This window comes from Natator depressus, chromosome 11, assembly GCF_965152275.1.
Source record: "Natator depressus isolate rNatDep1 chromosome 11, rNatDep2.hap1, whole genome shotgun sequence".
Lineage (NCBI taxonomy): Eukaryota > Metazoa > Chordata > Testudines > Cheloniidae > Natator > Natator depressus.
The window spans coordinates 56,553,726-56,579,130 of NC_134244.1; the positions used below are offsets into that span (position 1 = coordinate 56,553,726).

At 40.9% G+C, this 25,405-nt stretch overlaps 1 protein-coding gene across 1 annotated transcript in view; it reads right to left on the reverse strand.

The window, feature by feature from the left end:
- Positions 1-25,405, reverse strand: part of BOLL (boule RNA binding protein) — a 77,633-nt gene that overhangs the window by 1,389 nt on the left and 50,839 nt on the right. Inside the window, exons 9-10 of the mRNA XM_074967304.1 lie at positions 21,499-21,627; positions 19,812-19,910 (exon numbers count right to left, since the gene is read on the reverse strand). Coding sequence (XP_074823405.1) covers positions 19,812-19,910; positions 21,499-21,627 — 228 coding nt within the window. The remainder of the gene's footprint in view (positions 1-19,811; positions 19,911-21,498; positions 21,628-25,405) is intronic.

Sequence of the window (25,405 nt, forward strand, 5' to 3'; positions counted from 1 at the left end):
CTGGCGTAATTAAGAATAGAATTTGCACTCTTATTTTTATATTTCTATTATACTTGTATGGTGTAAAATTTTACTTCTTGATAAGTATGATTCAACAAGCATACAGAAATAATAAAACATATTAGGGCTGTCAAGCAATTAAAAAAGTTAATCACCATTAACCGTGCAATTAATCTCACTGTTAAACAATAACAGAATATTATTTATTTAAATATTTGTGGATGTTTTCTACATTTTCAAATATACTGATTTCAATTACAACACAGAATACAAAGTCAACAGTGCTCACTTTCTATTTATTTTTGATTACAAGTATTTGCACTGTAAAAAACAAAAGAAATATTATTTTTCAATTCACCTAATACAAGTACTGTAGTGTAATCTCTTTATCATGAAAGTTAAACTTACAAATGTAGAATTATGTACAAAAATAACTGCATTCAAAAATAAAACAATGTACAATTTTAGAGCCTGCAAGTCCACTCAGTCCTACTTCTTGTTCAGCCAATCGTTCAGACAAACAAGTTTGTTTACATTTGCAGGAGATAATGCTGCCCTCCTCTTATTTATGTCACCAGAAAGTGAGAACAGGCATTCTCATGGCACTGTTGTAGCAGACGTCACAAGATATTTACATACTAAATGCACTAAACATTCATATGTCCCTTCATGCTTCAACCACCATTCCAGGAGACATGTATTCATGCTGACGATGGGTTCTGCTTGATAACAATCCAAAGCACTGCAGACCAATGCATGTTCCTTTTCATTATCTGAATCAGATGCCACCAGCAGAAGGTTGATTTTCTTTTTTGGTGATTCGGGTTCTGTAGTTTCCACATCGGAGTGTTGCTCTTTTAAGACTTCTGAAAGTATGCTCCACACCTCTCCCTCTCAGATTTTGGAAGGAACTTCAGATTTTTAACCCTTGGGCGGAGCGCTGTTGCTATCTTTAGAAATCTCACATTGGTACCTTCTTTGTGTTTTGTGAAATCTGCAGTGAAAGTGTTCTTAAAATGAACAATATATGCTGGGTCATCATTGAGACTGCTATAACATGAAATATATGGCAGAATGCGGGTAAAACAGAGCAGGGACCATACAATTCTCTCCCAAGGAGTTCAGTCACAAATTTAATTAATGCATACTTTTTTTAATGAGCATCATCAGCATGCAAGTATGTCCTCTGGAATGATGGCCAAAGCATGAAGGGGCATACGAATGTTTAGCATATCTGACATGTAAATACCTTGCAATGCCAGCTACAAAAGTGCCATGCGAATACCTGTTCTCACTTTCTGGTGACATTGTAAATAAGAAGAGGGCAGCATTATCTCCTGTAAATGTAAACAAACTTGTTTGTCTTAGCGATTGGCTGAACTAGAAGTAGGACTGAATGGACTTGAAGGCTCTGAAGTTTTAAATTGTTTTGTTTTTGAGTACAGGTTTTGTAACAAAAAAAATCTACATTTGTAAATTGCACTTTCACAACAAAGACTGCACTGTAGTACTTGTATAAGGTGAACTGAAAAATACTATTTCTTTTGTTTATCATTTTTACGGTGCAGATATTTGTAATAAAAAATAATATACACTTTGATTTCAATTACAAATAGAAATAAATAAATATGAACATGTAGAAAAATATTTAATAAATTTCAATTGGCATTCTATTGTTTAAAACTACGATTAATTTTTTTGAGTTAATCATGTAAGTTAACTGCGATTAATCAACCGCCCTAAAACATATGTTGTTTTTGCTGCTGTAGTGCTTCCATAGATCTCAAAGTACTTTAGAAGGCTGGCTGATCATTAGCCCCATTTGACCTACAGAATAACCAAAGCACAGAGTCATATATGAATGGCCATACTGGGTCAGACCAATGGTTCTTCTGGCCCAGTATCTTGTGTTCTGACAGTGGCCAGTGCCAGATGCTTCAGAGGAAATGAACAGAACAGGGAAATGTTGAGTGATCCATCTTCTGTCATCGAGTCCCAGCTTCTGGCAGTTGAAGGTTTAGGGATACCCGGAGCATGGGGTTGCAGCCCTGACCATTCTGGCTAATAGTCATTGGTGGACCTATCCATCTTGAACTTATCTAATTCTCTTTTGAGCCTGGTTATACTTCTGGCCCATGGCAAAAAGTTCCACAACTTGTATATTGTGTGAAGAAGTACCTCCTTTATGTTTTAAATCTGCTGCCTGTTAATTTCATTGGGTGACTCCTAGGTCTTGTGAAGGGATAAATAACACTTCCTTATTCACTTTCTCCATACCATTCACAATTGTATAGATCTCTATCATATCCCTTCTTCATTGTCTCTTTTCTAAAATGAACAGTCCCAGTCTTTTTAATCTCTGCTTGTATGGAAGCTGTTCTGTACTCCTAATTATTTTGTTGCCGTTTTTCTGTACCTTTTCCAATTCTAATATACCTTTTTTGAGATGGGGCAACCAGAACTGCATGCAGTATTTAAGGTGTGGGCATGGGTTTATACAGTGGTATTATATTTTTCTGTTTTATTATCTATACTTTTCCTAATGATTCTTAGCATTCTGCTAGCTTTTTTGAGTGCCACTAAACACTGAGCAGATGTTTTCAGAGAGCTATCCATGATGACAAGAAGATCGCTTTCTTGTGTGGTAACAGTTAATTTAGACCCTATAAGTTTGTATGTATAGTTTGAATTATGTTTTCCAGTGTGCTTACTTTGCACTTATCAACACTGAATTTCATCTGCCATTTTGTTGCCCAGTCACCCAGCTTTGTGAAATCCCTTTGTAACAGTTAGCTTTGAACTTAACTATTTTAAGTAATTTTGTATTGTCTACAAATTTTGTCACTTCACTGTTGACCCCCTTTTCCAGATCATTTATGAGTATGTTGAACAGTGAAGGTCCCAGTAGAGATCGTTGGGGGACCCTGCTATTTACCACTTTCCCTGGTGAAAACTGACCATTTATTCCTACCCTTTGTTTCCTATCTTTTAACCAGTTACTGATCCGTGAGAGGACCTTCCCTCTTATCCCATGATTGCTTACTTTGCTTAAGAGTCTTTGGTAAGGGACCTTGTCAAAGACTTCTGAAAGTCAAAATACATTATATTGACTGGATCACCCTTGTCAACATGCTTCAAAGACTTCAAACACCCTCAAAGAATTCTAATAGATTGGTAAGGCATGACTCTTCCCCAACACATCACATTTATCTATGTATCTGATAAATCTGTTCTTTACTATAGTTTCAAACAATTTGCCTGGGGTACTGAATTACTTCAGTAATTACTTCAGGTTTACCACCTGTAAGTGCCAGATCACCTCGGGAGCCTTTTTAAAAAATTGACGTTATATTAGCTACCCTCCAGTCATCTGGTACAGAGGATGGTTTAAGTGATAGGGTACATAACACAGTTAGTAGTTCTGCTATTTCATATTTGAGTTCCTTCAAAATGCTTGGGTGAATACCATCTGATGACTTATTACAGCTTAATTTATCAATTTTGTTCCAAAACCTCCTCTGCTGATACCTCAACCTGGGACAGTTCCTTAGATCTGTTACCTAAAAAGAATGGCTTGGGTGTGGAGATCTCCCCCATATCCTCTGCAATGAAGACTGATGCAAAGAATCTCTGCAATGGCCTTGTCTTCTTTGAGTGCTCCGTCAGCACCTTAATTGTCCAGTGGCACCACTGCCTGTTTGGCAGGCTTCCTGTTTTAGTTGGGATGTGCTCCCCACACTGGCCTGAAAGAACTGAATTAGGCTGGGGGGGGTCAGGGCAATCAGCCAATTAAGCTGCAAATGGGGGAGATGTAGGCTGAGTGGACGATGCTAATTAGAAAGAAGCTCACCTGTGAGGGAACAGGTGGGGCTTCTATAAAGCCAAGAGGCTGGCATCAGTGGGAGGTGGTAAGGAGGAAGCTTGCAGCCTCTCTCCCCGAGGTAATGGAACAGGAAGGGGAGATAGGAATCCATAAGGAAGCGTTTGCTTAGTAGCTCTAAGAGAGAAGGGTCCGACTAGAAAGGCTGATGGAGGAGCTTAAAGAAGCACAGTAGGAAAAAGAGCTGTATGGTTGGTGAAGTCCCAGACCTTAACTGCTCTCTTTAGGGCCCTGGACTGGAACTTAGAGTAGAGGATGGGCCTGGGTTTCCCTACCAACCACTGCAAAGTGGTATTGCTAGAGGCAGTAAATGGGAAGACTGCCTGAGTCACGGCGGGAGTGACATAGTCAGGGCAGTGGGTGTGAGGACTGCCTGATGCTGCTTGTGCGGAGAGACTTGGAAAGACTCCCCTGAAAGGGGAAATCACAGTGTGACCTGGCTGGAGGATCAAGTCACGAAGCAGGAAGAGAGCAGCAACTGGGCAGAACGAATCCCTGGAATTGCCAGGAGGTGTCACCCAGCAGTGAGTAGAGCATCCCTAACAAGCAGTCAGAAAAATATTCTGTTTAAGATCGCACATTGAGTCTAAGTTGGGAATACAGCATAGATCTTCTGACTCATAGCTCTATAAGTAATCCACAAAATCACAGCTACCTTCACTTTAAAAATTCTATTATAGTCATATAGTACACAGCTACAAGGAATCCTTTGAAGTTAACAATGGATGTAAACAAGATTAAAGTATATTAATGCCATAGTTATGACTGAGGAGACATTTTTTCTAAGCACTTGTTTTCAGGTATTGATAACTTTCTGAAAACAATACCCTTTAGGACAGTGGTTCTCAACCAGGGGGTCTGAGGCCCCCTGGGGGCTGCGATCAGGTTTCGGGGGGGCCACCAAGCAGGGCCAGCATTAGATTCGCTGAGGCCCAGGGTAGAAAGTCGAACCCCCACCACATGAGGATGAACCCTGGGCCCTGAGACCCACCACCCAGGGCTGAAGCCAAAGCCTGAGCAATATAGTTTCATGGGGGCCCCGTGGCATGAGGCCCCAGGCAATTTCTCTGCTTGCTATCCCCTAATGCTGGCCCTGGTTTTTATATGCAGAAAACCAGTTATTGTAGCACAGGTGGGCCGTGGAGTTTTTATATCATGTTGAGGGGGCCTCAGAAAGAAAAAGGTTGAGAACCCCTGCTTTAGGATGAAATTCTTGATTTTTGTTCTTAGCCCAAAGAAGAATTTTCTTCAAAACTTTAGTATATCTCTCTGTTCAGAAGTTGTGAGATTTAAGAGATAACCTCAGTAAAATTAATGTGTGTGTCTGCAAATTTTACACATCTACAGAAGACTTCTGCTATCCATTTTTCAGGGAAAGTTTTGTTAAGATCCTTCCAGTTCTGGATGCATTTACCAACTTTAAGTTTTCACAACCTTAAAAAAAACACTGAATTAATTTCTACAGGCTTCCCTTGTTTTGTACACCTAACTGTAACTTAAAAGCCAAGTCACATTTGAAAAATATCAGCACACTAGGTTTAAAGTTATGACTGCTTGAAATCAGCCAACTGAACAATGAAGAGGTACAGACTCAAAACCATCTTAAAAAATATCAGGATGGTTCAAAATTTCAGGTGAGTTGTTTTGGGAGGCCTGGATTCAGTAGTCATTGGTGAAGGACACCTGGGTTAAGGATTAGCTCCATTTATGGATGGCTCACAGATAAGGACAGCAGCATTCAGGCTATGTAAGTGTTTTAACCTGGATCAATTTGGTTTAACAAGTTGCACTGCCCATATTAATTTTTAAAAAACAAAACAAAACTCAAAAACAAGGATTTTCCATGCAACCCCTCCCCCCAACCATTAATGCAATGATAAGGATGGATAAACTAATGTTTAGAAGCTGGAAATACAAAGTGAAAGTTAAACGCTAAAACCATAACTTTGCCCCTTTGTTCTTAAACTTTAAAATACGGTCTCTCTTCATAACACTATACAGAACCTCAGAGTTATGAAGACCCTGGGAATGGAGATTGTTCATAACTCTGAAATGTTCGAAACTCTGAACATAACATTATGATTGTTCTTTTAAAAATTTACAACTGAACTTTGACTTAAAACAGCTTTGAAATTTTACTATGCAGAAGAAAAATCTCATTTTAACTTCTTAATTTAAATGAAACAAGCACAGAAACAGTTCTCTTACCTTGTCAAATTTTTTTAACTTTCCCTTTATTTTTTGTAATTTACATTTACCTGTATTTGCTTTTTTTTGGGTCTCTGCTACTGCCTGATTGTGTACTTCCAGTTCCAAATGAGGTATGTGGTTGACCAGTCAGTTTGTAACTCTGAGGTTCTACTGTATATTATTTGTAAAATATTTCACACAAAATAGATAACTTGTAATGTCTTGCAGTGTTTTCCCCATTCTTGTATAATTATACTAGATTATTATGACATTAAAATTAGTTTATCTTTTGAATTAGGAACAAATTCTGAGAGCTGATGATCACCTACTGACTTCAATGGGAGTAAATGGTGTTCAGCAACTTAAGACATTTTATATGGCAGTTCCCTTTGCTAAAATATAGATTTCCCAATATCCATATAACTTATATCTAGCAAAATATTTTTCTCTTTTACACATGTTGTAAACCTTTAAACAGTGTTTTCCTGGATAGAGTTATAGTAACAGAATATATTACACCCAAAACCTATGTTGAAAGAACATTATTAAGATTGCAAAGAAAAGCACTCTAAAGTTAGAAAATAAAATTGCTTTGCAAACTTAATTCAGCCCCCTTGTGCATATGTATTACTATACAGTCTTTAATTAGAAGACCACTAGAGCTGGCCAGAGAACAACAACTGAATTTTGTGGCAACTTTCTGAGGTTTCAAATTTTGTCTTTGTTCAGCACTCGAATGGAAATTTTTGTGAAATGGAATTGTGCTGAAACATCTCTTTTCAGATGAAAGAGGTCAAGTTTTTGATTTGGGCGTCTCTCTCTCTCACCCTCACCGCAGAGTCCAGAAACCCTACCATTGAAAATTTCACTGAAATAAATACATTTCCATTAAACATTTTGGCTACAACTAAAAGCATTTTTTGACAAAAAATGTTTAGTTGGAAATGTTTCAACCATCTCTAATGTCCACATGCTATTTTTCCATAGGGCTATATCATTCCATGCACAGAATTGATTGTGCTCACTCAATGAGCAGCTATCAAATATTTTGTTTTCTCTTTGTTTAATATTTGGTCCCATCCATGCCTCATTTACTGAACTGTATCCAAACCCTTCTCTTAAGACAGAATTATTGAACTCCACATGTACTTTTCTATAGCACTCATCACCACAGTATCTAAGTCTTTGACAAATATTAATGAATTAATTTTCACAATAGGCCTGTGAGTTCCACATCCATCAATTTACACCCGCACAATTCATCAGCAGGGTTGGAACCTTTTGTTCTACCACACAGGCCTCTCCCACTTGAGCTAAGTAACTGATAGCAATAGTAGTGTCATCCTATATGCGGACCAGCAGTAGAAGAGGAAGGGACACTCTACCAGTAGGTTTCAAATATATTTGCCAATAGCTAAGGAATGGTGAGACTTAGGAAGCATGGGTTCCATTGCAGACTATGGCAGGGAGAGTCTCTAGTGGGCACAGGCTCTTCTGCACATACCCCCAAGCTTGATTCCCTTCTGTTACATCCCTTTGAACCTGTCCCTATCCTGTCTCTCCCCCACTCCAGACTCCTCATTCCAATCCCTTTTTCCTCACCTAACCAGTTCCAGTCTCCACTGCCCTCAGTCTTCTCATCGCAGACCCACCTCTTTCCCAGCAAGCCCTTGTCTCCACCCTTATCCAGTCCCAGTCCCCCCAGTCACCTGGCCCAGCCATTCGCAGTTCCCTCCTAACTGCCCTGGATCCTTACCCCTACTCTTTTTGCCTAGCTAGTCCAACTTCCCCCGTCCTGGCTCCTCATCTGATCTGTGTCTCAAACCTCACCCTAGCCTCCTGTGTCCCCCTCACCCACATTCCTCATTTTCACTGGCTCCCAGTCCCAGTCTCCATCCTTGGGCTCCTCATCCAATCTCAGTAGTATTATTTCCCCCAGCCCCTTGTCCCAGTCTCTTTGCCCAAGCTGTCTCCGTTCTCTCCCATCACCCTGCCTCCAATGTCAGATGTCTCCCCTCCTGCCTCACCTCCTTCTCCCCAACCCACCAGTTTTCAAGTCCAGTCCCCCCTCCAGCTTTTTATCCCCACCTTCTGCCTCCCAGTCATCCCCATTTCTATCCCAGTCTCCTTGCCCAGACAGTCACAGTCTCTGCTCCCAGCTCCAATTCCCAGTCTCTTCTCACCCCAATTCCCAGTCTCCCTCTCCTTCCACTTGTCACTCCCCCAGTCCAGCTTTTTTCCTCAAGACAATGGAATCAGGCAGCTTCCTCTTCCATGCTTCTGGGCCCAGCAAGGGATAAATGGGAGCACAGAAGAGAGTCTCCCTGCTCTCTGTTCAGGTGCCCAGACAGGGCACAGCCCACAGCAATCCAGAGCTGCAATTGCAGGGAAAATCCTGTTCAGCTCCAGGATGAAGTATGCGCAGTGTAGACAGAATCTTTGTGGAATTTGGCTGCTAAAATCTAAAGCTGTATCTACACTACAGACCTTACAGCTGTGCCGCTGCAAGGTCTCTTGTGTAGCCTCTCTATGCTGGCAGAAGAGAGCTCTCCCACCAGCACAATTAAAACACCCCCAAAGAGCGGTGGTAGTTATGTTGGCAGGAGACGCTCTCCTGCCAACATAGCGCTGTCCACACTGGCATCTTTGTTGGTCGGGGTGTTTTTTTCCCCCACTCCTCTAAATGACAAAAGTTTTGCCAACGAAAGTGCAGTGTAAGACATAGCTAAGTCTCTACTGAGAATGTGCGAAGTGCAATTTTTCAAAGATTTATAACTAGGCCAAATTTTTTGGGTGGATTTTCATGGAATGGCAAAAGGCACATCCCTGACTCAAAGGTCACCTCCTGTGCCAAATTAAGTCCCTGTTCCAAAGCATGGTGGGCACTAAAGTTTTTTCAAAGAAAAGGTCACCAGAATTGTTTTAACCTGGGCCAAACAACATATTTGCTACACATTACTGGAAAACCCTGAACCATTTTGGCTGAAATTTTTCAAAAAAGTTCAGCCTGAGGCAGACACCTGGCATGGAAAATTTCAGCTCAAATGGTTAAAGCCTAGCAAAGTTATAATCAACTGAACACAGGGTCTTATAATGGGAATCGTCAGGCAACTTTAAGAACAAGGTGCTACTATCCCTGAATATAGCTGATATTTATTTATATTTTTTGTTTGATCGTCTCTTAAATAGAAGCCTGTTTATTTCATATTTTCCAGGTACCCTATCCTAAATCTGTCTTTAAAAAGTCCAAATCATACCTTCTCTGAGCACTGGATATATTTTTAAAAAAAATATTGAGCTTTCTTTTTGGACAGTCTGCTACCTTTACTCACGCTGAACAGTATTTTACACCAAGAACAGTCCCATACAAATCAATGTGACTGCTTCTTGAGTAAGACACTTACACACATGGGATAGCATATCAGATTATTGAGTGCTTAATTACCATTCTACTAAGTTTTTTTCTATTAAAAAAAATCCTAGATTTTTTTTAAAAAAAGAAACAGCTTCCTTGTCAAAATAAAGAGGATGGCTGTGTACTTGCAACTGAATATATAATTCCAGAGCATGAAATAATGTTAAAAATTAGAGATGGGCACTCAAAATAGGATGGATGGAGAAAGGGATAGAGTGCTTACTAACAAAGGAAAAGAGAAACAGAATGTTAAATAGAATAATCTGGCAGTAAAAATGGCTCAATTTTAAATTTTCAACTTAAAGACAAGGTTTCAAAAATAAAAAATATTAAAATACTTTAAACAATCATACTTTCAGGAAAAATAACTCAAAACATGCACAGAATCCTGGGAAGTTGGACTAGGAAGAAAAAACTGGTGGAGGAAAAATACGCAAGATTCACAGTCTCAAGGATGAATGATATGGACTACACAACTTGTTTTATAAAAATGGACAACTGGTTCAGATTAATAAAGGAACTGACACAAACATACAGCAGATAACTAGAGAATCTTGCAGATTGGGCTGGTTATACTTTGGCACACTTGATACCTAACCAGTTTGCAACAATCAGGCATTGCAAAGAATGAACTGACCCTAAGTTTCACAATGGGCAGCCGCTAGCTGGTTCGCTGAAGATGGATCTTGGCCACGTGGGAAGGACTGGACAAGAAAATCAGTACATCTTGAGTAGAGCTGCCAAAATGGCTTAATAATGAATGCTCCACAATGTCTGTCAAGTAAAGAGAGAGAGAATATACAGATCAGAGAAACTGGAGGGAAACACTAAGCTGAAATGAGAGCAGACTACAAATACAGAAAAAGAATAGATGGTAAAGAGAGTACAGAAGGAAACAATGTACAGATAGACAGAAGACATTTCCCTGAAATCAACACACATTAATATGAAGTGCATCAAAATTACTCAGTGGAGTTCAAACAATATTTCTGCTCTACAGACTGAGACAAGCAGATTGTGGGGGGAGACAGAACCCATAAGTTATGTACCCAGTGTCGTGTGAGACTGGTTGTATAACCTTGAGCAAGACACTTATCTTCACTGTGCCTCAGTTTTCTCACCTGTAAAATGAGTATAATAATACTTACCCACATCAAAAGTATATTGTGAGGCTTAATTCAAGTACTTTGAGATTTCTGGTAAAAAATGTTTTAAAAGTGCAGAGTATATATTAATGACTACTGCCTTTTTCACAATGCCTATCCCATGACTTCACCTTAAAAAATGCCACAATAAAATCATAGCCCTAATTATATTATTAACTATAAATAAAGCAAAGCATTTTGGTTCATTGGGGTTTTAATTCCAAAGTCTGAAAGTCTTTTGAATTCGAATGAATTCACAGAACAAACGTGACTGAAAGGTCCAGGTATCTTTCCTGAACCTAAGGATACTCCACTCAGAGGTGAGTCTTCTTCAGAGACAATTCTTGAAGAAGAAATGATCACCACACCTACAAGACTGACTAGCAGTACTTACAGATTTCAGAATTGTTCTCTTGGAACAGGCATCTAGCTTAGTTCCAACATAAAAAGAATGATTTTGAATTATGAGTCCCATGCACAGCTTTGGAAATTTCAGAAATGGACACAGGTTTTCCACATAAAATGTAGAAGCTAACTTTGTCCTATTAGAAAAGGCTTTGAGACCATTTGGTAAAGGAACGCCTTGCCATAACAGCACTAAATGCAAAGTCTGATCTATTTAGACAATCTGTAGACTGAGATGGTTGCTTTGGGGGACAAATCTAAAAGGGATGCAAACAAGGCGCAACCAGAAGTTATGGTCTTGATGCAGGAACCACATTGTGAAATGCAGGAAATCAGATTAGATGATTATAATGGGCCTTTTGGCCTTAAAATTATGAATCTATTATGGTAATTTGTGGAAGGACTTTGTCTTATCCATACAGCTCAATACTCCTAACATTCAGAGCATAATTCTCCTTTCATTCATCTCAAGTTTAACTCCATTTATGGCATGGGAGTTACTCCTAAGCTACATTGGTACAAAGTGAGAGAATGCAGCAACCTGATTTGTGCAGCGCCCAGATACCATAAAAATACATACAATATATATGTATTGCACGTTTGATATGAGTTGTTCAAAGTCACTGTGCAGTAAACCCAAGTGATCCTAATGTAAAGCAGAACTCATACATTATGACAGTAAAGAGAGAATGACCTTCCAGACCTGCAGGCTTGGGTGCTAGAAGGGAAGGGGGGAGGGGAGGGGGAGAGAGAGAGTGTGTGTGCATGCACAGGCAACCCCCACCCACCAGTCTGATGGTCCTGGAGTGTGCAACCCTGCCCACCCGCCTAACCCTCAGCCTAACCCTCCTTTTCCCCTCTGAGACCCTGCCCCCCCCATACCTACCCAGCTCTCCTGGAGTCTGTCTCCCAATCCTCCTGGACCTTTACCTTCCCACCCTACTTCTCACTTTACCCTCCCCACTGGCCCTCAGGTGATGGGTCTATCCTGTTTCCTGAATCTGGCCAGTCCCCAGCACCAGGAGGAACCACCCCACACTTTCTGCAGTCTGCAGGTGAGGGCCTGGCTGCCAGCCTGCAGCACAACACAGAACAGGTCACCAAGATGCCAGCCAGCTGAACTATGGTATACTCACTCCCATCAAGGTTTTAAAATGTGGGGGCACATGGCCCCCCCCCGCTTTTTAATGGGTCTTTGCTCCTCCTCACCCGGTGCATATTCCTGCAAGGTGAAAAAACCAAGGCCATTTAAAAACAAAAGTAGTGGCAACTCCGATGTTCTGAACAACATGAATTAGAACTGTGGGTAGCTTATTTAAAACCCTAGAAAATTCTGAATCCACTGGTGAACTGAACTGGTTGTGACTGGACTACATTCAGTTCTGGGCTCCTAATTAGCAGAAAGATGTTGAGAAAATGAAGAGAGTTAAGAGAGAAGCTACAAAAATAGTGAGGGGATGGAAATAATTACATGTAAGGAAATATTAGGAGAGTTACATTTGTATAACTCTGGATTCAATAGCTGATATAGCCTATTCTAACAACAACAAAAAAAGAGAGATCCTCATGCTTAGAAATGCTCTGATTCAATTCTAGACAAAGCTAAAAATATGACTGCAGTCCTTAATTTTTTTTTAACAGTATCTTAGAACAATCTCAGGCAGTAAAGAAAGCAAAATCCTTAAAAAAACAGAAAAACCTGCCTACCTTTGACAGCAAAATGACTTAACTTGCAAGATAAAAAGTTACTTTCCTGCAGAGAACTTACGAGTCATAATAAAGAGTGTCACCATCAGTATAAAAAAATACAAAAAACCCCAAACCCAACCCACAAAACCCCAAAACAACATATGGTTGATGACACTGGCATCTGTTATACTTGATCGGCACATATGTCTCCATCTGGGGGCATCTGTCTCATCTAGAATCTAACTTAACAGCAGAGGCTTTATTCTAGAGGTTAACTTTTACACAGAACAATTTTTAATAAAGCAGATGAATGTCATGTCAAAGAATAGTTCAGTAAAAAAGTACAGAAAATAAGCATAATCTCACAAGTCATTTTTTAAAGCTTCTGTACACATAAAGTGGAAGGTAAACTGGATACTACAAGCACTGTGATCATCATGATACTTAATGGTATGGGGCATACATGATCAGGATTTAATGAAATATCACACCTCCAATTTACTTTACCGATGCCAGTAACATTGATGAAGATGCTTACTATGTATAAAAATACAAAAAGAGTTACGAAGATGAGCTACAGAAAGAAAAGGGAGATGTTTCTTGAGTGTATGAATCACTCCTACAAGTAGTATTCTTCACAGATTCATACTTAGTCTCTGACTTTTTTATTCTAGCTCCCTAATTTTAATTCAAGACTATCTTTAATGCTCTAGCCCCCTCTACTGGAAATCTCTAATGGATATAGGTCTTCCATTAATGGGAGATTTTTCAGAATTTTTAAATTTCCTATTTACAAGAAAGTCCAGCTTGCAGAGCAATGAAAGGGAACTCACACACATATATAAAAGGATTGGCCGTGTTTATCACATTGTTTATAAAATGGAGGTGAATTCTGGAGCTGGAGGTGTTTCTATAAGGATTCCTTGGAGGCAGCTTGGTGCTCGCCTGGAGTGAGCTGTAATACCCCAAGAGGGGGGAAGTTTTGCTATTTTGTAGCATTCTCAGATGCATCCCAAAACCCACTTAAAAATCCCCTGAGGATATGGCTTGTTCATGACATCTTTCTGCTATGGGTTTGGTTCTTTGGAGGCAGAACACCAGGGTACTGCCATCAAGGGAGTGAAGTGTCCTGTCTTTGGAAAAAGCATGGGGTTTTGGGAAGAATACAAGTAAGTGATTGATGTGGAACTCAGTCACAATCTATAACCCAAGGGAAACTTTCTCTTTGTGGAATACTGTATAAGGAGAGTCTGCTATCATGGCTGCTAGCTCACTGACCCTTCTGGCCAAAGTGATGGCCACGAAGAGTGCCACTTTCATGGACAGATGGGTCATGGCATGTTGCCAAAGGTTCCAAGGGTGGACCTGTGAGTGGTGACAGGAAAAGGTTGCGATCCTATTGAGGCATAGGTTTAATGACCGGTGGGAAAGTCCTGATCAAGCCCTTCATAAATTGCACAGTAGCCAGGTATGTAAAGACAGAAAGTCCCCCTACTGGAGGGAGAAAAGCACTAATTGCTGCTATGTGTACTTCCAGTAAACTCAGGGCCAGACTTGAAGATTTTAAGGAGAGGAGATAGTCTAGACTAACTGGAATACGCACAGCACCTAGTGAATGTTGGTGGGAACATACCCAGGCCAAAAAACACCACCATTTAGCCAGGTAGCATGTTCTAGTAGAATCTTTTCTACTTTAGTTATTTCCTGAACACAGGGTGGGTGGGTGGGAGCATGAGTGTTCTATTTCCAACGCCTATCCAAATACAAGGCTGTGAAGTGGAGTGAGCACAGGTTGGGGTGCTTGATCTCCACTCCCTCTCCCCCATCCTGAGTTAGGAGATCCTGAAACAGGTGGATCCTGATAGTGTGGGCATCATTAGAATTCCATGAACCAGAACTGTCTGGCCCAGTAGGGTGCTAGGAGGGTGATGGTGGCTCTGCTGCAACAGATCTTCCATACAATCTGTGGTAGTAGAGGGATGGGAGGAAAGGTGTATCTGATCCAGAGGAGCCCATGGCTCCCCTGGAACAATACCCAGAAAGCTTTTTGTTAATCTGGGGTGCAAAGAGGTCCCCCAACGGAGTTCCCCACTGTGAGAATATATTGGTTAGAACTGTGTAGTGGATCTCCCATTTGTGGTCTGCAGATAAGCACCTGCTCAACTTGTTTGTCAGGGAGGTGTGGACATCCAGCAGGTATGTAGCCTGTATTGTAATGTGGTTTCTGATACACCAGTTCCAAAGTCTGATTGCTTCCAGGCAGAGGAGCTACAGATGATATGAACCTTGCCTCGCCACTAGGGGGAAGATCACCTGCATACTCAGGAGTGGTGAGCATTGTATGCTTAATGTGTGTATTCTGTTTAGGTAACTGTTAATAAATAGAGGTTAAGGATATTATTGTGTAAGGTTCTTTCACTAGGAAAAGACCCTGTAGAGCCCTGAGTCCACCGGGAATGGCTGTTAGCCATGAGCACATGGAGGGGTAGAGCCTGGAACCCACAGAGGGGTAAATTTGGGTCCCTTACTTCCTGAGCACCCAAAAGAGAGAGTAGTGGTGGCGAGAGACCTAAGTTGTGCAGGTAACAGTCTTTTTTGGGGATTAGGAAATATGGGGAGAAGAACCCTCTCCCTTGGCCCTGAGGTGGGACGCACTCTATCAACCCCCAGAATACAAGGAATTCCACCTCTTATTGAAGACTCAGTTGGTGAGAGTGGTTCCCAAAGGGGGATCAGGAAGGTGGTTGCTGAGGAGGGAAGAAAAGAAACTCTATGAAGTATCCCTGGTAGTCTCCAGGACCCAACTCTGTCTGATGATCTTGTTTCAGCTGAGGGCGAATGAAGTAAGACATCCTCCAAAGATGACAGTAGAGGAAGTTGATGGCATCACTGGTGATACGCGGGTCTTGACATGCATGTCAAAAATGGCCTTTGGGCTGTGGTTGGGAATAAGTAGAGGGAGCTGAGGAACGGGACCTCTGAATCCTCTGTCATTTATGCAGACTCAGGTGGATGCTGGTAATATGCAATGTGTGAAGGGGGTGGTCATGGTCTAAAGCAGTGTTTCTCAAAGTTCGGGTCGTGACCCAGAACTGGGTTGCAGCATGTAAGGCACAGGGTCTCCTTGCTCAGCACCCAGGGACCCTATCAGCTCTGGTCAGCACTGCTGACTGGGACGTTAAAAGTCCCGTTGGCGGTGCTGCCCAGCTAAGGCAGGCTAGTGTCTACCTGTTCCGACACTGCGCTGTGCCCTAGAAGCGGCCAGCAGTGGGTCCAGCTTCTAGGCAGGGGGCCCATCGGGCTCTGTGCACTGCCCCCCGCCTCGAGCACCGGCACATGGGAGCTGGGGGTGGTGGTGCATGCGGGCGAGAGCCATGTGGAGCCTCTTGCGCACCTCTGCCTAGGAGCTGGACCTGCTGCTGGCCGCTTCCAGGGCACACCGTAGCCTGCAGTGCCAGGACAGGTGGGAAGCCTGCCTCTGCACCCTGGCTGTGCTGGTGACTGGGAGCCGCCGGAGGTAAGCCCGGGCCCCAACCCTGTGCCCCAATCCCCTGCCCCAGCCCTGAGCCCCCCAAACCCTTCATCCCTGGCCCCACCCTAGAGCCTGCACTCCTAGTCCAGAGCCCTGATCCTCCTCCCAGGCAACCTCCTGCCCCAGCTCTGAGCCCCTCCCACACCCCAAATTTCCCCTCCCACACCCTCATCTCCAGCTCCATTGCGTCACAGGCATCAACAATTTTCTTCAACTGGGTCCCCAGAATAAAAGTGTGAAAACCACTGGTCTAAAGGGCTGTCTCTAGTATTTCCTCCGGGGGATGGAGTGTAAATTCCTAGGGATCACAGAGTGGATCTTGAATCCTTTAGAGAATGCAGGGATTTATACATCTTTTCATTAAAAAGGTTGGACTCATCAAAAGGAAGTCGTAGATGGTGGACCTCTCTAGAAAAGCCTGACAACTGGAGCCACAAGTCCCTTTGCATGACCAGCCCTGTGGCTAAATTTCTGGAAACTGAGTTCTTTCTGTAGCCACCTGTACCATCACCAAGTTAGGGGCAGGATGGGAAAACAAAAAGTCAGCACCTTTGGCAGGAACAAAATAACATCTTTTGGCTCTTTTTGGTGTTGGAACACAAGATGCTGGTGTGTGCCAAACTGCTCTGGCCAGTTCCAATATAGCCTTGTTAATTGGAAGTGCCACACTGGTCGGTCCTTGCACTTGCAAAGTCCAAGAGTCGGTGTTGAGAGCGCTGGACTTCTTCAAATAGGGCCTGTGGACCATTAGCGACCCATTGCAACAGCTCCTGATACTAATGGTGGAAGTTGATGAAGGAGTGATGGCGTTGTCTGGAGATGATGAGGAAGCCCCCATCAGAACTGGTTCCAGCTCTTCCTCTTCGTACCCTAATGGAACTAGCTGATGAGAGGAGCAGTACAATTCCTCTTCCTCTTCGTACCCTAATGGAACTAGCTGATGAGAGGTCTGGTCACCTGCCATAGGGGTCCCAAAGGCCCCAATAAGGCTCAAAGGAGGGATCCACTGGCCATGGTGGCCCCCAGGGCAATCAGTACCAGCTCCCCTGGGGGGGGTTATATCCGGAGGGATGGTAAGAACAGCTTGTCAGGGCTCCTGTGCCTTACTGGAGATACCGGTGCAGCTGTCTCCTCTGATTCCTTCAATTCCAAGTTCGCAGTGGTGGTACCATCAGTACTGGGCACTCCTGCCGGATGGGTGGAGATGTAACTGCTCCTGGGACATCAGTAACAATCACACTCTGGGATAAGGATGTCCCTCAGGAGGAGAAGGCCTGAAAGGAGTGGAGACTGCGGGGAGGAGAGGAATATATCCTATGGTGTACTAAGGTCTCCGTATGGCCGAGAGTCTGGGGAGTTCCAGCAGAAACACCTGAAGGATGGGGCTTGTTTGTCACAGCCGGTCGGTCTTTGAATAAACAAGGTCGTACCGATGATGTATCTGGACCTGTAATCGTAGATGAGACTGAAGAGTGTATGTCTTTCCACTTCAGTCCTGAAGGTCTTCGGCGGAGCCAGTTCCATGGGTTCCATATGTGACATCTCACCCAAGCTGGACCGGCTAAGGAAGGAAACGTGTTTCTTATGGATAATCCTCTGTGAGGATCTGTCCTTACGCCCATGAGATTGCCCCTTACTGTCATGGGAAGTCTTGTAGGAGGAATCCTTGGGCTTTGGTGCTAAAGGTTCTTCTCCAAGGCCTGTGCTTGGAGAGGCACTACTGGTTGGTTGAGGCTGATGTACACAGAGGGAGGGTATTCCAGGCCCAGGTCAGAGCGAGGACTCATAGTCTCCTCCATCAGGAACATTTTTAGTCAGAACTCTGATCTTTCTAATTCTGGGTGGGAAGCATTGACAGATACTACACTTCAAAGACATACGTGCGTCGTACAGACATCATGGATGATCGTCACTGATGGAGAAGGAGCAAGAAGATGCAATTTTTGAATCCCAGGATTCTGGGCATAGTCCTGGGACCGGGGAGCATTTTCCCTGAATGGCGGGTGACGGAACTATCCTATACTAACTATAACTACTAAGCTAAGATATAAAAACTATTTATGAAGAGTTTATTTTACAGGTTATGCACGGAGTGAAGGATGACACAATTCCGACTCAGGTCATGTGCTGATAAGAAGGAACTGAAGAGGCATCTACCCACACTGCCTCTTTTATCCTCGGTCGGGAGAACGAGGGAAGCTACTGAGCATGTACGGGTCAACGAATATTGCATTGAAGAATTTCTGGACTCGGGCACATGGCATGCATGCGTATCCCACGTGTACAATACACAAAGGGATCATCACTCAACAAACATACAATTATTTTAATCTTTCATTAACTGATGTTTGTTCTGAGTTTTGATGATGTACGGTGCTATTATGTTTTCACAGAAACACAGGAACTGTCATACCAAATCAGATCAGTGATCCCTTTAGTCCCATACCCTTGTTTCTGACAGTGGTCAGTCCCAGACGTTTCAGAGGAAAAGTAAGAAACCTCAAAGTGGACAATTAAAGACTAACCTGCCTTAAGGATAAATCCCTTCCTAACCCCAGAAAGTTGGTGGTTGCTTTATGCTTTGAAGCAGAAAGGGTTATACCACATCTAATTTGTCTTTAAACCTATCCAGCACAACTGTGGATGATCTCATTAGCCATACAATGTTTATTACTTTTTGCATTACAACTAAACTCTTGTCCTCAATGATATTTAGTTCCACAGATTAATAATACAGTATGTAAAGTATTTCCTTTTCCTTCTGTTTTAAATCTATTTTTCAATTTCATTGGATAGCCCCTTGTTTTTGTTTTCTATACCATTCATTATTGGGGGAGCTGGTATTTATCCCCTAAATTAAGTTGCCTAACATATTTTGCATTATGAAGGATTCTTGTGACCTTTTCTTTGAGATGATCTCACAGCTCATTTGTTTGTAGGAGTCCTTTGATATTTGCAAGGGGGAAATACCCTCAGGCTAAAGCAGCGCCTGCTTTTCGTTAACATCCTGAAAATATGCTAGAATATTAAAGGCATGATTTTGTCATACAGAAGCTGTGCTTGTCTGTCCCTCTCTCAGCAAGTTCAGCTACATATTTTAAAATTCTATTTTTAATTATTATTTCAGTCAACTTTCTCCTAGAGAAGTAAGGCTCACTAGTCTATAAGTCCCTGTACCATCCCTAAAGTCTTTTTTAAAGATAAGTACTGCCATTTGCTAACCTTTAGTCCTCTGGAATAGCAGCTGATCTTCATAAGAGATGGCATATTTTTAAAATTTCTTCAGATAACCTCCATCTTCAGAAATCCTGGTGATTTGTTACTTTTTAATTTATCAATTATTTCCAGCTCTTCCTCATTTGACACCTTATTTTCTGACTGTCTCATATTTATTACCTGAATCGAATAATTCCAAGGTGGGTATCTCCCCAACATCCTCTGTGGTGAAAACTAATGCAAAGAAATAGTTAGTTCCTCTGCAACATTCTTGTCCTCCTTACTTACCACCTGGCAGTACATAAGACCAAAAGAAAAGAAAAAGACTACAGAGCTTACTTTAACCGGCTCAGGCTGCATCACAGGTGTTGGCATAGCTATGGCACTCTGGGCATAAACTTGGTGATATGCTGCTTGAACTCCATGATCAGAATATGGCTGTCAAAAAAAAAAAAAACCCAAACATTTTTTATAAGAAGATTTTTAAGAGTACAAAAGCATGCTCTACTTTTGTATGTTTTTGTAAGCTCTCTTATGATTTAAACTGCTAAAAATTGTGGACTAAATTAACCTGACTACCTATCATTAATCAATGATTTTTTTTTAATTTATTTTTTCCCCCATTGCAGAATAGGTTTTGGTAAATCACTTAATATCGCACACTTGTTTATCAGTGCCACCCACCTTTCTTCCTAACGTGGAAGCCCATTAAAGAGATTAATTTCTGTACTATGAATTCAGTTTACTCATAAATGTAAAGGAACAGTGTATAAATGTATTGAAACTCCGTAACCAATATTTTCAGCTTGTTTTAAAAATTTATTCAGGAAAGATGCAGAATGCTTTTTTCTTCAACAGGTTTATTGTATGCATGTAGCTTCCCCCAATATCAATAGACTATATACCTGTGGATTGAAGGCATGATACAGCCATGTTTTCCTAAATTAATTCTGGTTTTATTTGTAGTTGATCTGCCTCCTAAAATTTCTTTGTACATAATTGATAACCTTCTGATTCATGCACAACTGGTAGAGCACGCAAGATAAATATAAAATTAGCCAGCAAAGGAGCAGTGTGTGCAGTTGCATAGGAATGTCAATATATATTTGTTTTAGAGGAAAAAAAAGTGCAGGCTTCTGCATATACTGTTTGTCATTTGCTATAATTTTTAGTGAAAAATACTTGACTTCGCCCCCCCCCCCACATAGTCCTTCTAGCTGCTTTAGTGATTAATTCTTTTAAGGAAAGAATACTATGCCAATATATCAAAATAATTGTACAGGTCTTTTGCCGTAGCTCCATTTTCAGTAAAACATATTGCTATATTTTCCTTCCACTTCTTATATATTCAATTACTAACAAATGGTTTTATCAGAAATTTTCTAATACTTTCTCTCCAATCTAAATTAACAATTTTTGGAAAAAAAAAAGACTGCAAAAAAAGGATTGCTGTTGACTAAGAAGTAAAGATTCATATGCACAAAACAGCAGAAAAGATTTAATTTTCAGAACCTGGAAAACCTTACAATTCTAATCCCCAGAATTGTCAAACACCACGTTTCTCCATAGAAAAGTATTCCAGCGAATTTATATTCTTAGAAGCATTCAGATCAGACTATAACCATTCAACAGTCCTAACGAGCAGTTCAGTCTGGATTTATTCATTCTGAACTGTTAGCGTCAATGTGGAACTAGCAGAAACGTTTAACCTAGTCCTCCCACTGCTGCCCACAATCCAGTGGCAGCCTTTCAAAATATTTCAAAATCCAGTGTTTCTGCTAGGAAGCTGTGCCAGGAACTCTGAGATAGGTAACCAAGAGGCACTGCGATTGCAATGACTTAAAACAATACTAGTGTGGGCATGGAGGAAAAAGTGCAAAGGGTTGTAAACTTCTGCATGGCTGATGTGGTTGCACTGAATTGTTTGTGCTTAAATTGGTTCTGTTTAACTAGTTCAAATAAAAAATGTTCACGTTTCTATTGCATATAAGTGTATATATTGTATATAAAAGTTCCATGAAAGTACCTCTGGAACTGCAGCTTCCATTAGAGAGAAAGGAGGAGGTACACATCCACTGTCCTGTGCAATTTCTAGTGGCTGATAAATAACTTCAGAAGGGTGAAGATAAAAGAATGAGGTTGAAGAGGCAGGAGACTGAAATAAAACAAGATTTAGTACACGTTACTGAACTGTGCCAGTGGTAAGCAACACCAAACTAAAGACTTAAATAACTGACACTGAATTTTAGGCAACTTAAAAAAATATTTAAAAGTTTTAGATACTACATTTGGCTTCGACTCCCCTTGCTATTTTTGTGTTTTTACAATCCAATTTTCTTCTTTTAAAAATGTCTCTCCTCTGCTATGTGAAGGGCTGACGCAAACAAAAGGGAAAAGTAACCGACCGACCATACAGGGGAAATAATTAAGATGATTTTACATGAAGTTCTGTCAAAAGCACTCAGTCAACAAACTGTAAAAATATTCTCCTCATTCAGTTATAGTAATCTTAGATACTACTGTAAAAAAAAAATTAAAGTTTGCACATACAAGTATGAATTTTAAAATTGATGGTGTTGCTTTAACATTTTAATCCCAGGGCAATTTGGTAGAAAAGAAAAAAAAGAAAACACAAAAGTCAGAAAGCAAGAGAAAGTAAGAAAGTTTTCTAAGCACATTCAAAGTGAACTGATGTACTTTTAAAAGTAACTAAAATATAAAAAGTTGTTTAAGATTCCAAATCCATAACTGAAAAAATACATAAACTTAAAATATATTTAAAAACACATTATAAAAGCAAATCGAAAGATTGTTTTTTTTTAATCCCTGCAAAAATTTGATAGTTTTCTGTTTTTCCTGCAATAGTTAACAAAAAAACCCCCAAACAACTGAAGTAGAAGAGGAAATATTGCTTTGTGTACTTGTGACATCATACATTCCCACAATAAAAATACAAAAACCTGAATACCAGTTTTGGCGTTTAAATAGGAAATAAAGCAATTTTCAAGTATTTTTTTTTAAACGTATCCATTTGTTATTTTTAGGTCTACCCATGCATAGTGTTAATCTTTTAGGATATTATGAAGGTACTGATAAAGACTTAAGTTAAAATTGTGTTGAGATTTACACTTAAAGCAGGATGAACATTCCTGCATTCCACACTGTAACGACTAAATTTAGTCTTTAAATTTACCACCACAACTCTTCAGAGAACAAGTTAATTTTATCCCCCCACACATTTAAAAAACAAAAGGAAACTCCCTCCACAAAAAAATGTTATTAAGTTAGTTAAGGTTGCACTTCCTATGAATGCAATTACTACCTTACCAAACATTAGATTCCATAGCCTAACAACAAATTCACTTTAATTTTTAGCATAGAACCACTCACAATGCACATATGTATGCAAAACCATAATTCTATCCTACTATCTCATGTAAAATATTACATGTATCTATAAATTAACAATCTTGCTTAGTTCGTCAAGCACTGTGTAAGTTTGTGGTGCTAAACTAAGTGTCCAGTCTTGTAAATATTTAATTACATGAGTGAAAATTTTCATAATTGGAACAAGTCTTAACTTTGCACACATGCCCTAAAAAGCTTAAAATTATTGGCTCTCGGCCTGCATGAAGCTCAACAAGCACAAACTCCTGTGCCCATACTGTACTCCATAAAAGCGTAGGTATCCATGCTTACTGATTCTGATGAAGGATCAGGGCATTGAAAAGTTTGTCTCTATTACAATGTTTTTTCAGCTCAACTTTAGCAATAAGATACCATGAATAATTTTGGGGTTTTGTTGACATGGCCGAATCATAAAACAAATAATTGAACCGGTGTAAAAAAATTCCTCACACATACCCCCACAAAAAAAACTTCAGATAAAGTAAAAAAAGACATAAAATGTTTTCAGTTTGGCCTAGATCTGTTATTAATCGAGAGAACATTAAAAAAACAAGGACCATTACAAAGAGAGTCCTGTTTCATGTTCCCCCAAGATTGTATCATGTGATGGTCAGCTGTTCCAATCTTGCTGGCTTGTCTTGCATGAAACAACACGAGATTTAGTTCCATCTTGGAAAAGGGGACTTTTGTCTTGCAATTCTTCATAGATGTAAGCGGGTCCTTAAGAGGGAGTCTGAAATCTGTAAGCCCTAATGAAAATGGCATTCTTCAGACTCCACTTGCATTAGTGTATTTGCTTTAGGCTTACCCAACTGGTGACTGAGTTCAGTAACTCTTTGATATGAATAGCTTTCATATTAGTAGCTTCCACTACAGTGCACAGTGGAGAGAAGATCTCTGGGAATAGAACTGGTCTTCTCTTCTTTTTCTTGTTTGTACATGCCACTGCTGTAGTGCTGTCATATTACTAGGACAAGCTTCTGGGAGGCTCTGACAGTTTGGAGGATATGTCTGTGTCAACTTATGAATTTCAGCTTTGGCTTGTGAACACCATTTCTATTTGTAAGAAGACGTAACTCACCCTCTTCAATAACTGTGGTTCTTCAGGATGTGTGTCCCTATGGGTACTTCATGCTAGGTGCGCTTGCGCCCACTGCACCTTTGATCAGAGATTTTGCATAGCAGTCTCCGTTAGGCTCATGCACGCATGTTACTCAGTCTTGTGCATCGCACCATTGTTATATAGGACCGCATGGGCTGAAATGCCCTCAATTCCTTCTCAAGCTTCATGACAGATAATTCCAAAGACAAAGGAAAGGAGTATGGGTAGTGGAGCACACACAGGGACATGCATCTCAAAGAACCACTGTTCCTGCACAGAGTGAGTAGCCATTTCTTCTTTGAGTAGTGTCCCTATGGGTGCTTCACTCTAGATGGCTACTGAGAAGTTCCCCTTAAGGAGGAGGCGGCTTTGGAGTGAGTCCAATACAGAAGAAAGACCAGCAGAGCCAAATACAGCATCGGAAGCGGAGTCATGAGTTCATGCATAATGCTCAGCAAAGAGAGAGAGAGAGAGATCCAAGTCGCAACTCTACATATCTCAATAATGGGAACATTTTTCAGAAAGGCTATTGAAATAGAAATGGACCTTGTAGAAAGTGTTTGTATGTTCGAGGGTGCTTGGAGATTGCAAGGTTGGTAGCAACAATGAATGTAGTCGGATATGCACCTAGAGAGTCTTTGTTTATAAATTGCTGACCCTTTTGATCTGTCTTCAATTGAGACAATTTGGGGGACTTTCTAAAACAATTAGTCCTGTCAAGATAGACGACCAGCGCTCTTCTAATATTGAGTGTGTGTAACAGTGCTTCCTTCTTACCCGGCTCCGGTGTAGGGTAAAAGACCGGAAGATGAAGGTTAATGTGGAATTCTGAAGATGCTTTTGGTAAGAGCTTGGAATGTGGTCATAATATGACTGTGTCTTTGAAAAATACAGTGAAAGGGGAGTATGCCATAAGGGCCCCTATTTCCCTAACTTGCTGGCTTGACATGATGGCTACCAGAAATGCCGTTTTCACTGATAAATGGAGGAGCAAACAGGTAGTCAGTGGCTCGAACAGTGTCCTCAAGTTCGGATTCCAAATCAGAACAGGACATTTGACTTGTGGGAAGAGATTTCTGACTCCCCTGAGGAATCTTATTGAAGTTGAGTGAGCAAACACAGAATAACCCTCTATTAGAGAGCGGAAAGCTGCCAAGTGGACCCTAACAGAGCTCAACAACAAACCTGAGTAGTTAAATCCAGGATGTAGTCCAGTATATCTGACAGCGATGAGGTTGCTGGTGGAATGTGCTTTAGGTCACACCAGAAGCAAAATCCTGTCCATTTTTGCAAATAAGTGTAGGGGGTAGACTGTTTCCTGCTATGTAACAGTACTCTTTTTACTCCCCCTGAACAGGCTGTTTCTAAACCTGCAAATCATTGAGTAGCCATGCTTTGAGGTGAAGCACTCTGAGATTGGGGT